A 12371-nucleotide genomic window follows, 5' to 3' on the forward strand; every position below is an offset into this window, starting at 1 on the left:
GCTTAATCCTTGTATCATATTTCTAGTTCTGTAATGCACTGCTTTAGGAAATTCCTTTTGTTTCTTGATTAAAGAGGATAGATGCTTCAACCATTGCCGTACATAACATGACAGCAAAAGATAAATACCTCAGTAAAGACAAAAGAGAAACACTTTTACAAGTTAAGAATATGAAGCAAATTCTTACCTAGACCAAAATCCCCGATTTTAATGTCATTGCGAGCGTCAAAAAATATATTATTAGGTGTCAAGTCACGATGAATAATGCCTTGTCCATGGATATGTGCCAAGCCTTCTACAATTTGGCGGAATAAATGCCATGCAAGTTCCTTGTCTAAATTGCTATATGATTCAAACATTTGACGGAGCGTCCTTCAAAAACATAAATAAAGTCAGTTCGTTCTGGTTGGGGCGAAAAGAATGAGGACGGGTGGAGAGAAAGAAAAAAGAAGTAGAGTAATAGTTATTTCCCTTGTTTGCTAAGGAGAAAATAAGGGAGAAAGATAACTAAAGATGCGGTTTTTTCAGCCCCTTCAACGTTGAATAAGGAGGAATTATATTTACTACCTATCCAGCCACAGAAAAAAATCGGGCATAAATGATAAATATTTCAGTGGAGTAAATCAATGAATTTCTCCCTCCCCTTCATGTTATCAAATATAGTACTGGATTAAAAAATCAAACTTATTACGTTGACTTTCGAATTTCAATATTGCCAGCATTATATTGAAGGCTAAAATTATCAGAAAACTACACTGTCGGAGGAAGAAGATGTTAGATAATTATGTGAATATATATATATATATATATATATATATATATATATATATATATATATATATATATATATATATACATATATATAGTCCTAGTCCCGTATGTAATAGGAGCAAGTTACGTATTATGTATACTTATAAATAGGGCTCAGTATAACATGGTTAAAACATCAATAACATTTTTCCAGTGTATTATTTCTCACATGGTATCAGAGCGGCAGAGAAAACATCCGGGAAAGAAAACCCAACCAAAAACAGTCGTCATGCTTCAATTCCGGCGACCTTTTTAGGCCTGATATGTGTTCCCTTCTTTTTCCTTGGTGTTGTGCAAAATCCAACACCACCACAAGGTTTCCAAGAGAGAAGCGACCAAACCCCAGAAAAATTCTTCGGAAAATACCCATTCACGTGCCTGTAAGATATCTGCTTCCGGCGGCGAGTATGCCCATGCGCCGGCGCGTGAGGCCTGTTCCGGCCAAATTTTGAAAAACTTTCTGTAGGACAGTGTGATCACCTTGCAATTTTGAGCTTACCCATCCTATTTAAACCAAATTCCGACCACATTTATATTTTTCCGATGTGAACAGTAATTTTTCCGGAGTGAACAGTGATTTCCACAAAATTTTCTAATTTTTCCGGCGTGAACATTATAGAAGCCTTTGACTCACAATCCGTTGGATCCAATGCATTGAATCCAATCAAGATGGTTTCTTTATCGGAAAATATAGAGTTTCTTCGGTACAAAGCATGTAAACAGACATCATTTGAGAGTGCTACTTATGTTCAACCAGGTAATAGCGTTATTTGTGTCTCGCAATCATCTTCTCCCAGTGATTGGGTTATTGATTCAGGAGCTTCTGATCATATTTCTAGTAATAAATCTGCTTTCACTACTATTTCCTATTTTCAATCTCTTCCAACGGTCACAATGGCCAATTAGTCTCAAACCGTGGGAACCGAAATAGGTCAACCAAGTTCATTTCCTTCTTTACCTTTGAATTCAGTTCTTTATGTTCCCGATAGTCCTTTTAATCTCATATCGGTGAGTAGCTTAGACAAGTCACTTAAATGTTCTGTTTTATTTCTTGATGACCTTGTTTTTATACCGGAACACAGTACGGTACGGATCATTGGTATCGGACGTGAATCAAATGGACTTTATTGCCTTATCCTTACTAAATCAAATGAACCCACATCAACAGCTTGTTCTGTTACTGATTCACCAGATTTATTACATAAATGGTTACGACATCCCAATTTATCAAAATTTAAGAAAATAGTACCTGGTTTGTCTCACTTGTCTACTCTAGAGTGTGAGTCATGCCAGCTCAATAAGCATAGTCGCTCCCATTTCCCTCGGCATCGTGATAATTGAGCAGAGTCACATATCACTTTAGTCCATTCAGATGTTTGGGGTCCTAGTCGGGTCAATTTCATCTTGGGATTCTGCTAATTTGCTAGTTTCATTGTTGATTATTCCAGGTGCACTTGGATATTCTTGATGAAAAATCGATCTGAATTATTTTCTATTTTCAAAGCTTCCACGCTGAAATCCAAAATCAATTTGGGGGTTTCTATCCGCACATTCTTTTGTGATAATGCCTCAAAGTATTTGTCTTCTCCATTTTAGCAGTTTATGAACTCTAATGAGATCATTCATCAAACATCTAGTCCATACACATCTCTAACAAAATGGGGTGGCGGAAAGGATGAATGGGCATGTCATAGAGACTGCTCGTACCCTACTGATACAATCTCAGGTTCCGTTGCATTTTTTGGGAGGATGCAATTCTCACACCTTGTTATCTTATTAATCGTATGTCATCCTCAACTATCCAGAATCAAGTTCCATTCTTTGTGTTGTTTCCTCACTCACCCTTGTTCTCTCTTCCACCTCGTGTCTATAGGAGCACATGTTTTATTTATAACCTTACTCTAGGAAAAGATAAGTTAGCTCCCCGAGCTCTTAAGTGTGTATTTCTAGGTTACTCGAGAGCGCAAAAGGGGTATCGATGCTACTCACCTGACCTCCAATGGTGTCTTATGTCTGCTGATATAACCTTCTTTGAAACTCATCCACACTTCACATGCCTAGGTGGACATTTAGACATTTCTGAGGTGCTACCAGTTTCATCTTTTGGAGATTCAATTACTATTTCCCCTTCACCTTCCTCCACAGCTCCATCACCTAATGCCCCAACTCTTGCTCTAGCTCTAGCTCCAACCCCACCACTTATAGCTCCTCCTACATTCTCAACCACAACCGTTGAGGAATCTAGTGGCTCCTCCTAGATCCCCAGCCATAGGAACACCACTCTTGACTTATCGTCATCATCCGCTTCCAGCATCAGGCCCAGCTGATTCACGTCCTGCACCTGACCCTACTCCTACTGCGGACTTGTCTCTTCTTCGTCCATCGATTGCATTTCGAAAATGTATACGGTCCACACTTAATCCTAATCCACATTATGTCGGTTTAAGTTATCATCGTCTGTTATCACTGCATAATGCTTTTGTTCTTTCTTTGTCCTCTGTTTCATCCCTTTCATCCCTAACTCTACAGGTGAAACACTATCTCATCCAGGACGGCGAGTGACGAGATGTCTGTTTTACATACGAGTGGTATTAGGGAGACTGTTCCTCTTCCTTCAGGTAAATCTATTGTTAGTTGTCGTCGGGTTTATACAGTCAAAGTTGGTCCGGATGGCCAGGTTGATAGACATAAGGCCCGTCTTGTTGCCAAAGGATATACTCAGATATTTGGGCTCGATTACTATGATACTTCTCTCCCATGGCTATTCTTCGCCATTGGCCTCTCTATCAGTTGGACATTAAAAATGTTTTTCTTTACGGTGACCTCGAGGATGAAGTTTATATGGAGCAACCACTTGGTTCTGTTGCTCAAGAGGAGTGAAGTGGCCTTGTATGTCGCTTGTGCCAGTCACTTTATGGTCTAAAGCAGTCTTCTCAAGCCTGGTTTGGTAAGTTCACACAGTTATCCAGGAGTTTGGCATGACTTGTAGTGAAGCTAATCACTCTGTGTTTTATCGGCATTCTGTTTCAATTCTCTATATTTATCTGGTTGTTTATGTTTACAATATTGTTATTACCGGCAATGGTCAAGAAAGTATTACTAAGTTGAAGCAACATCTCTTTGAGCACTTTCAGGCTACAGATCTGGGCAGCCTAAAGTATTTTCTAGTATTGAGGTCACTCAGTCTAGCTCAGGTATTGTGATCTCATAACGGAAGTATGCCTAAGACATTCTCGAGAGAGACAGGAATAATAGGTTGAAGACCTGTTAACACTCCAATGGATCCGAATTCTAAACTTCTGACAAGGACAGGGGGAGCCGTTCAGAAATCCGCAAGATATAAGTGGCTGGTTGGTAAATTAAATTACCTCACAGTGACTAGACTAGACATTTTCTTTCCTGTGAGTGTTCTGAGTCAGTTTGTGGATTCTCCCTGTGATAGTCATTGGATGCAGTTGTCCGCATTCTTTGATATATAAAATTAGTTATTGTTTGAGGATCGAGGCCATGAGCAGATCGTTGGATACTCAGATACTGATTAGGCAAGATCACCTTCTGATGGAAGTTCAATGCCAGGATATTGTGTCTTAGTAGGAGGTAATTTGGTGTCTTGGAAGAGCAAGAAACAGAATGTGGTTGCTCGGTCTAGTGCAAAAGCAGAATATCGAGTAATGGTTGTGGTAACATGTGAGCTAATTTGGATCAAACAGTTGCTCAAGGAGTTAAAATTAGGTAAGATCAGCCAGATAGAACTTATTTGTGATAATCAAGTTGATATTCATATTGCATCAAATCCAGTGTTCTATGAGAAAATTAAACACATTGAGATTGACTGTCACTTTGTCAGAAAAAAGATACTCTCGTGAGATATTGCAAAAAAGTTTGTGAAGTAGAATGATCAGCTTGTAGACATTTTCACCAAGTCTCTCACTGGTCCTCGTATTAGTTATATATGTAACAAGCTCGGTACATATGATTTATATACACCAGCTTGAGGAGGAGCTTTAGATAGTTATATGAATATATATAATTAGTCCTAGTCCTATATGTTATAGGAGTAGGTTATGTATTATGTATACTTATAAATAGGGCTCAGTGTAACCTAGTTAAAACATCAATAATATTTTTCCTGTGTATTATTTCTCATAGAAGACTTATCAAGGGATGAGTGAAATGGGCAACTGCGGATATCACTGGCAGCACAAGAAGTGAGTTGGAAGAAAATTTTGAGATTGAGGATGTAGAAAAAAGACAAAAATACAGGACTTTAGATTGAGAGAATCGAATAGCTATGCTCAATATCAATTGCTTCAAATGAATGGTTGATTTATTTCAGATATAGAAAATGCTGGCAAGGTGTAGGTGTTCTGGAATGGTTCATTCCTAGAACATCTTACTCATTTCAATATCCATAAGGATATAGCTAGTGGATAGGTAAGACAAATTCAATTAGCATACATCTATCCATTTGAATAAGAACTAACACAATAATCCATGTCATTAAAATTAAGTAGGCAGATAATGCACGTATAATAAATTAACAAGTAAGGTTCTGATCCTACACTATTTTGTTTGTAGTTTAATCCTTGGTTTGTTTAAGTCTGTTAATTATTTGCTCTTAGCCTAGTTCAGTTCCACCGTATAAACTGTCTGAATTTAGTATTCTGCAGGTATTGTGTATCAATTCCTCGCATAGCTCTCTCATATTCATTATCATACTACTTGTTGCAATATGTAAGCTTGCATTGCAAAATCACACAACACGGATCTTTATGGAGAACTGAACTATAGAATTTTGAAGTAATAAATTCTTACATGTTGAATTCGCAGAAGGGATTATGAAGGAATAGGCATACCATTAGCTATACAGTAGGTAATGGGGATACGATACACTTCTGGAAGGATGTGTTGTACAAAGGAACAACCTCGAGGATGAATATCCAGAGGCATCTGTTTGGTGAATAAAAATATTGTATTTTATTAATTATTTTTATAGTATATACTTGAAGACAGTTAGATCAATATTTAACTTCGAATTTCTTTATAGAGTTGAAGCTTAACTTAACTACTTTAGAAGGCAGTTAAAGTAAGTTATCTCGTGATTTTACACAAAGAAATATGTGATGAAAGAAAAATTATACCAACGACAAAGGAAAATTTTGATAAGGTAAGAATCAATACCTAAGAGAAAAATGCATCCCTATACTTCGCGTAAAGGGACAAATTTACCCCTATAGTTTGCATGTACCCTTGGCTCCGTTAAGGCAAGAGGTATATTTGAACAAGGGGCTAACAGCGAGGCAAATTTGTTTGAAAAGTATAACAAATGTCAAATGTAAACTATTTTTCAAAGAAGAGTAAATTTGACCCATTTCCCAATTTTAATTCCTCCTTATTAAGATGATGTCAGATACAATATAAGTGAAGCAGTGAGTAACATTCTTCTCAGTTGTATACTTTGAGGAGGCATATTTAGCGGCTATGTTACTCAGACTCTCCGAAAATATCGTCGGGTGCGTGTCGGATCCTCCAAAAATAGTGCATTTATGAAGGATCCGATAGGGGTGTGGCAGCATTTTGGAGAGTCCACGCAATATAGTTTAGCAACTCATGTTCAATTGTGCTCCTTCTTTGTGCATCCCGATACCTATCCAATGAGCTATACTTCCAACTGACCGAGGTCACAATAGCATTTTTCGGATATTAAGGGGCAAAGACCAAATCAGAGAAAAAGAAAAAAGACAAACAAAAATAAAGACCAGCCATAAAACAAGAAATCAAGAATTGCACTCAGATGCAACCCTTTCCCAACCCTAAACATATCAACATAACGCGTCCACTCCCAAACCCAACACTGCTAGAGTGAAAACCCCCGTCCTCACCCATGGAACTTTGTTGCTCCGAAGTATTTCTGTTTCCTCCTTTCTTCTATTGTGCCAGCACTAACTGCAACCTTAATGAATTTTCTCTTGTTTTAGAACATTCACTTTCACCCTCGTTTAGTAACCTTATCGCCCAATGCAGAACCATAAAATAAGAATATAGAAACACCAATATGAAACACAATCAAGAAGAGACAGCACAATTCTCTAGGATTACCAAAAACATGCATAAGGAAGATTGGCACGTGCAAATCCACTTCTTGTAGAAGATGACACGGAATGGTACACCTCTCACTCTTAATGACAATCATAGGACTATAGACTTTTGACTGGTTTGCTATTCATCAGATTCTTGCACTACAAAGTAGAGAAAGATCTTGATAGATTTCTTCAATGATTTATCGGCTTTTTCCATCGCAATTAGAAGCATATCCATGGAAAACTATTCGGAGGATGTTATGAACTCAAAAGGTTGCATCTGTGCTCGGGAAGAATCTTTTGGAAACATGAGCCAGTCCTAAAGGGGAACAATTAATAAAAAGAAAGTCTGATGTGAGCAGTGTGAGGCAAGGTAAGATTTCGTAATGGTATTAAGGCCTTAAAGTGCCAAAACAAGCTAAAAGTGTCGGATCAACTAGATGGCCATTCCGCAGCAAGTTCTGCGAGCCGCAGATCAGGAACACGAACCGCAAAATTGCTTTGTGTACCACAAAAGTAAACAGATTGGACGCCAATCTGCGGTCGATTATGCAAACCGCAGAGCAAGAATGCAGACCGCATAATTTCTTTGTGAACCACATAAGTGAACAGAAGCTGCCAGTTTTGGAAGCCAATCTGCGGACAATTATGCGAACCATAGAGCAGGAATGTGAATTGCAGAACGTACTGCATAAGTGGACAGAAGGTCAAGTTTTGGGAGGCAAATTTGCGGTCCATTATGCGGACTGCAGAACGCATCTGCAATCCATTATGTGATTGTAGACTTGCCCGAGGGGTATTTTTGTCAGATTTCCGCACCGTTATTCATTCTAATAAGGGGGCTAAAGGATAGTTTAAAGAGAGAAAGAAAACATGTTTGTGAGTGGGGTTTCCATTTTAGAGAGAAGGAGGAGCATCCCCAACACCTATACATTCCAACTTTCCAAGGTAAGATTTTTCCACGGATTAGTGCCTATTCCAACATATTAACACTAGAATTAACAAATCCTACTGATAAAATTCTGAGATTCTCAGAAAATCTTTTCAAGAACTCAAGTGAGGGATTTTCTTGGATTGCTTCCAAAAGGTAATTCTACACCCTTAAACTTACATGCATGGATTGACAAGTATATGAGTAGGAATTGAGTGTTGAACTTACGGGATGGTGATTGGAAGCCATAAGTTATTAACTAGACTAATGGGTGTTATAGAGATTGTAAATTGTCATGATTGATGAAATTGGTTGGTTGGGAGTAGATTGTTGGGTATGCATAAGCTAATGGAGATTGTTGGTTGCCTAAGGGTGGTTGTAGTGTAATTGTTGGTAAGAAAAGTGGTGGATTGGGTGAAGGAACACCATTGTTGATAGTTGTAATAATATATGCACACTAGGGAAATAAGGGGGGGTCATTATTATGTGGGAGAGAAGATTGTGGCATTGTGTTGATACTCAATCAAGAGACTTCTCAATAACCTGCAGATTTGAGAGTTTAACTGAAGATATCAAATGGGCTTACACAGGGGTATATGGTCCTCATACCAACCCAGAAAGGAAGGAATTTTGGCATGAATTGGCAGCAATCAGTGGTTTATGGTCAGACCAATGGGTAATCGGCGGAGATTTCAACGCATGCAGATTTGATAGTGAAAGACTTAATTGCTCCATAAGATCTAGGGCAATGATTGACTTCTCAAATTTTATATCGGAGCTAGGCTTGATTGACCCTCCTTTTAATGGAGCACAATACACATGGTCAAGAGGGGAGAACTTTACACAAGCATCCAGAATTTATAGATTTTTGCATTCAACTGAATGGGGTGATTCATTTAAAGCAGTGAAGCAGCTAGCAATGCCCAGGGTAATTTCAGACCACAAACCAATCCTCCTGGAAAGTGGAGACTGGGAATCGACACCATCTTACTTCAAGTTTGAAAATATGTGGCTACAAACTGAAGGGTTTATGGACATGATAAAGGAATGGTGGCAATCTTATACAATCATTGGCTCCCCAGACTATATTCTCATCCAGAAGTTGAGATCCTTAAAGAAGGACTTAACAACCTGGAATAGAGAGGTGCATGGCAAGTTGGAAGACAGAAGGAACAATGCACTTGATGAGTTAAGACTCTTGGCTCAAGTGGCTGAACATAGGGGTACATTCTCCAGAGGAAAAGTTGAGGACTTTCAATCTCAAATTGGAACTTCAACAGATTGCACTAGCTGAAGAAGTCTCTTGGAGACAAAAATCCAGATGCTTATGGCTAAAGGAGGGAGACAGAAACACAAAGTATTTTCAGAAAATTGCTAATTCTCAAAGGAGGAACAGTTGCATTGATAGGCTCAAGGTGGGAGAAAATCTAGTTGAAGATAAGGAGCAGATCAAACAGGAAATACTGGATTATTATCAGGCTTTGTACAAGGAGAGGGAACCCTGGAGACCTACAGCAGAGTTTGAGGGGTTACCCTCATTATCTGCAGATGAATGTGTTGATCTAGAATCACCTTTTGAGGAATCAGAAGTCTTGGCAGCCTTAAAGTCTTGTGCTCCTGATAAAGCACCAGGCCCCGATGGGTTCACTATGGCCTTCTTTCATAAGGCATGGGACTTTATTAAAACAGATATCATGGAGGCTCTCAATTACTTCTATCATAGCCGTCATGTGGTCAAATCCTGCAATGCTGCATTTATTGCTCTTATCCCCAAAAAGAAAAGAGCAATAGAACTAAGGGACTATAGACCTATCACTTTAATAGGGAGTGTTTACAAGATAGCTGCAAAAATTTTGGCTGAAAGATTAAAGAAGGTCATTTCCAAGTTGATCTCTGGGCAACAAAGTGCTTTTATAAAAAACAGGCAGATCACAGATGCCTCCCTGATTGCCAATGAGGTCTTGGATTGGAGAATCAAAAGTGGTGAAACAGGCTTGCTGTGCAAATTAGACATTGAAAAAGCTTTTGATCAACTGAGTTGGGCATATCTCATCAACATCTTAAAGAAGATGGGATTTGGAGATAGGTGGATAAGGTGGACAAAATTCTGCATATCAACTGTGAAATATTCCGTGTTGGTTAACAGAAGTCCTGTAGGTTTCTTCTCTCCTCAAAAAGGCCTCAGGCAAGGAGATCCACTCTCTCCTTTTCTCTTTATATTGGCAATGGAGGGTCTCTCGCAGATGCTAGGAAGGGCAAAGGAGCTTCAATGGATCAGGTTGGGGGAAATCCTGCAAATTCAGTCAATGTATCACACCTGTTATATGCAGATGACACATTGATCTTCTGTGGTGCAGAAAGGTCACAAGTAATCAATCTCAACCTCATCTTACTCATTTTTGAAGCATTGTCTGGGTTACACATCAATATGCTTAAAAGCATTATTTATCCGGTGAATGAGGTTCAAAATTTGGAGGAATTAGCTGAACTACTTAGCTGCAAAACTGGCTCCTTCCCCACAACTTATCTAGGACTACCCCTGGGAGCCAAATTCAAATCCACTGGAATTTGGAATGGAGTCATTGAAAAAGTTGAAAAGAGACTAGCAACCTGGCAAATGCAATATCTCTCGATGGGGGGCAGACTCACACTGATCAGTAGTGTCCTTGACAACATACCAACTTATTACATATCTCTGTTTCCTATGCCAAGCTCAGTCCTGAAACAACTAGACCGGCTAAGAAGAAGGTTTTTATGGGAAGGAAACAGTGAGACTCACAAATTTTCACTTGTTAGGTGGCCAAAAGTAACTCAACCAAAGTCTTATGGGGGATTGGGTATCAGGAATCTTAGGCTTCACAACAAATGTATGCTAATGAAATGGCTATGGAGGTATGGACAAACTGAAGCAGGTTATTGGAAGGAGATCATTGACGCCAAATATGGAATTCAGAATCACTGGATCCCCAAGAAAAGTCCAGCACCTCATGGAGTGGGTTTATGGAAACACATCAACAGCTTTCAAAATGATTTCTTTCAGAATACATCATTCAAAGTTGGTAGTGGTGTTCATGTGAAATTCTGGAAAGACATATGGCTTGGTAATACAACACTAAAGGATTCATACCCAGGTCTATTCCTAATAGCCTGCAATCAAGACTCAAATATTGCTCAAAACACAGAGAACAACATTTGGAATCCAGTGTATAGAAGAAATCTTCAGGATTGGGAAATCAATGGCTTACTTGCTCTCTTAGCCACACTGGGAGATTTCATCACGGAAGATCAACAACCAGACAGAATCATCTGGGAGAACTCAAAAGAAGGAAAGTACACAGTCAAAGAGGGCTACAACCTTATCTGCTCACATAATGGAATACTAGAGGATTGGCCCTGGAAACATGTCTGGAGGACCAGAATGCCACTCAAAGTAGCATGCCTCACATGGACTGCCCTCAATGAAGCTGTTTTAACACAGGACAATCTTAGTAGAAGGAGCATTACTTTAGTCAACAGATGTTATATGTGCCAACAGAGATCAGAAAGTGTTAACCATCTGTTTCTTCATTGCCCAGTCACTGTTGATATTTGGAACTTCTTCCTATCCATTTTTGGTATAACTTGGATCATGCCTCACACCATCAAGGAAGCCTATATTAGCTGGATTTTTTGGAGAATTGACAAAGCCATCAAAAGAATATGGAGAATGATCCCGGCAGTCATATTTTGGATTGTTTGGAAGGAAAGAAATGGCAGATGTTTTGATGGAATATCAACTCCAACACATTCCCTAAAAGCTAGATGTTTAGTTAGTTTGTTCAGTTGGAACTTTCTTTCCCCTGTTAATAGTGTTGACACTTTTTTGGATTTTGTTAGCTCCCTGGTTCTAGCATAGGTACTCTTGTACTGGAGCTTACAATGTTTTTTGTCTTTTTTACGGGAGCTAACATAATTTCTGTTCTTGTACTTTGGCATCTTCCTGATGCCCTTTCAATGATATTATCTTACTTCATCTAAAAAAAATAATATATGCACACTAGGGTGTTTGATGAAATGCTTAAGCGACCAAAAACATGGCCAATCTTGCTAATAATGGTCCAATTGACTTATATTATTGTAGATTGAAGTTGTACGAGTGGTTGAACGCCATAGTACCACTAAGGAACGTAATTGAGGTATGTTTGCCTAAGTTCTTTCCCCTAGAATCGACTTTTAGAAAATATCATATCTTCTGCCATGTGTCTCCTAATTTGATAGCTTTCAAATAATTAGCCTATTGTGGTAGACGACATATATGCTATCCATTTATTCTCTACAAAACTTTATAGTGCCATATACTATGTTTTCATATGACAAAATGCTATTAATGTTTCAAGTTTTCAAATGTAAATGAACGTAATTTTGAGGCCTTCATGACTTTACAACTCTCAATTGTTAAATGTATTGTTTATGAAATGACCTACAGATTTTGACTTTAGCACCAAAGGTGTCAAATGAAATGAAATATTTTTATAAATATTTTGGAAGCTTTATTATGTAACCAAGAAGGT

General features: G+C 38.5%; 1 protein-coding gene across 6 annotated transcripts in view; it reads right to left on the reverse strand.

The window, feature by feature from the left end:
• Positions 1-12371, reverse strand: part of LOC109232139 (eIF-2-alpha kinase GCN2) — a 68001-nt gene that overhangs the window by 29735 nt on the left and 25895 nt on the right. For all 6 annotated transcript variants that reach the window (XR_002068890.1, XR_002068889.1, XM_019397808.1 and 3 more), the window contains exon 14: positions 188-372. Coding sequence is in view for 4 of the 6 variants with exons in the window: in XM_019397808.1 (XP_019253353.1) it covers positions 188-372 (185 nt within the window). In the remaining 2 variants the exon portion in view is untranslated. The remainder of the gene's footprint in view (positions 1-187; positions 373-12371) is intronic.

Source organism: Nicotiana attenuata, chromosome 9 (assembly GCF_001879085.1).
Source record: "Nicotiana attenuata strain UT chromosome 9, NIATTr2, whole genome shotgun sequence".
Lineage (NCBI taxonomy): Eukaryota > Viridiplantae > Streptophyta > Magnoliopsida > Solanales > Solanaceae > Nicotiana > Nicotiana attenuata.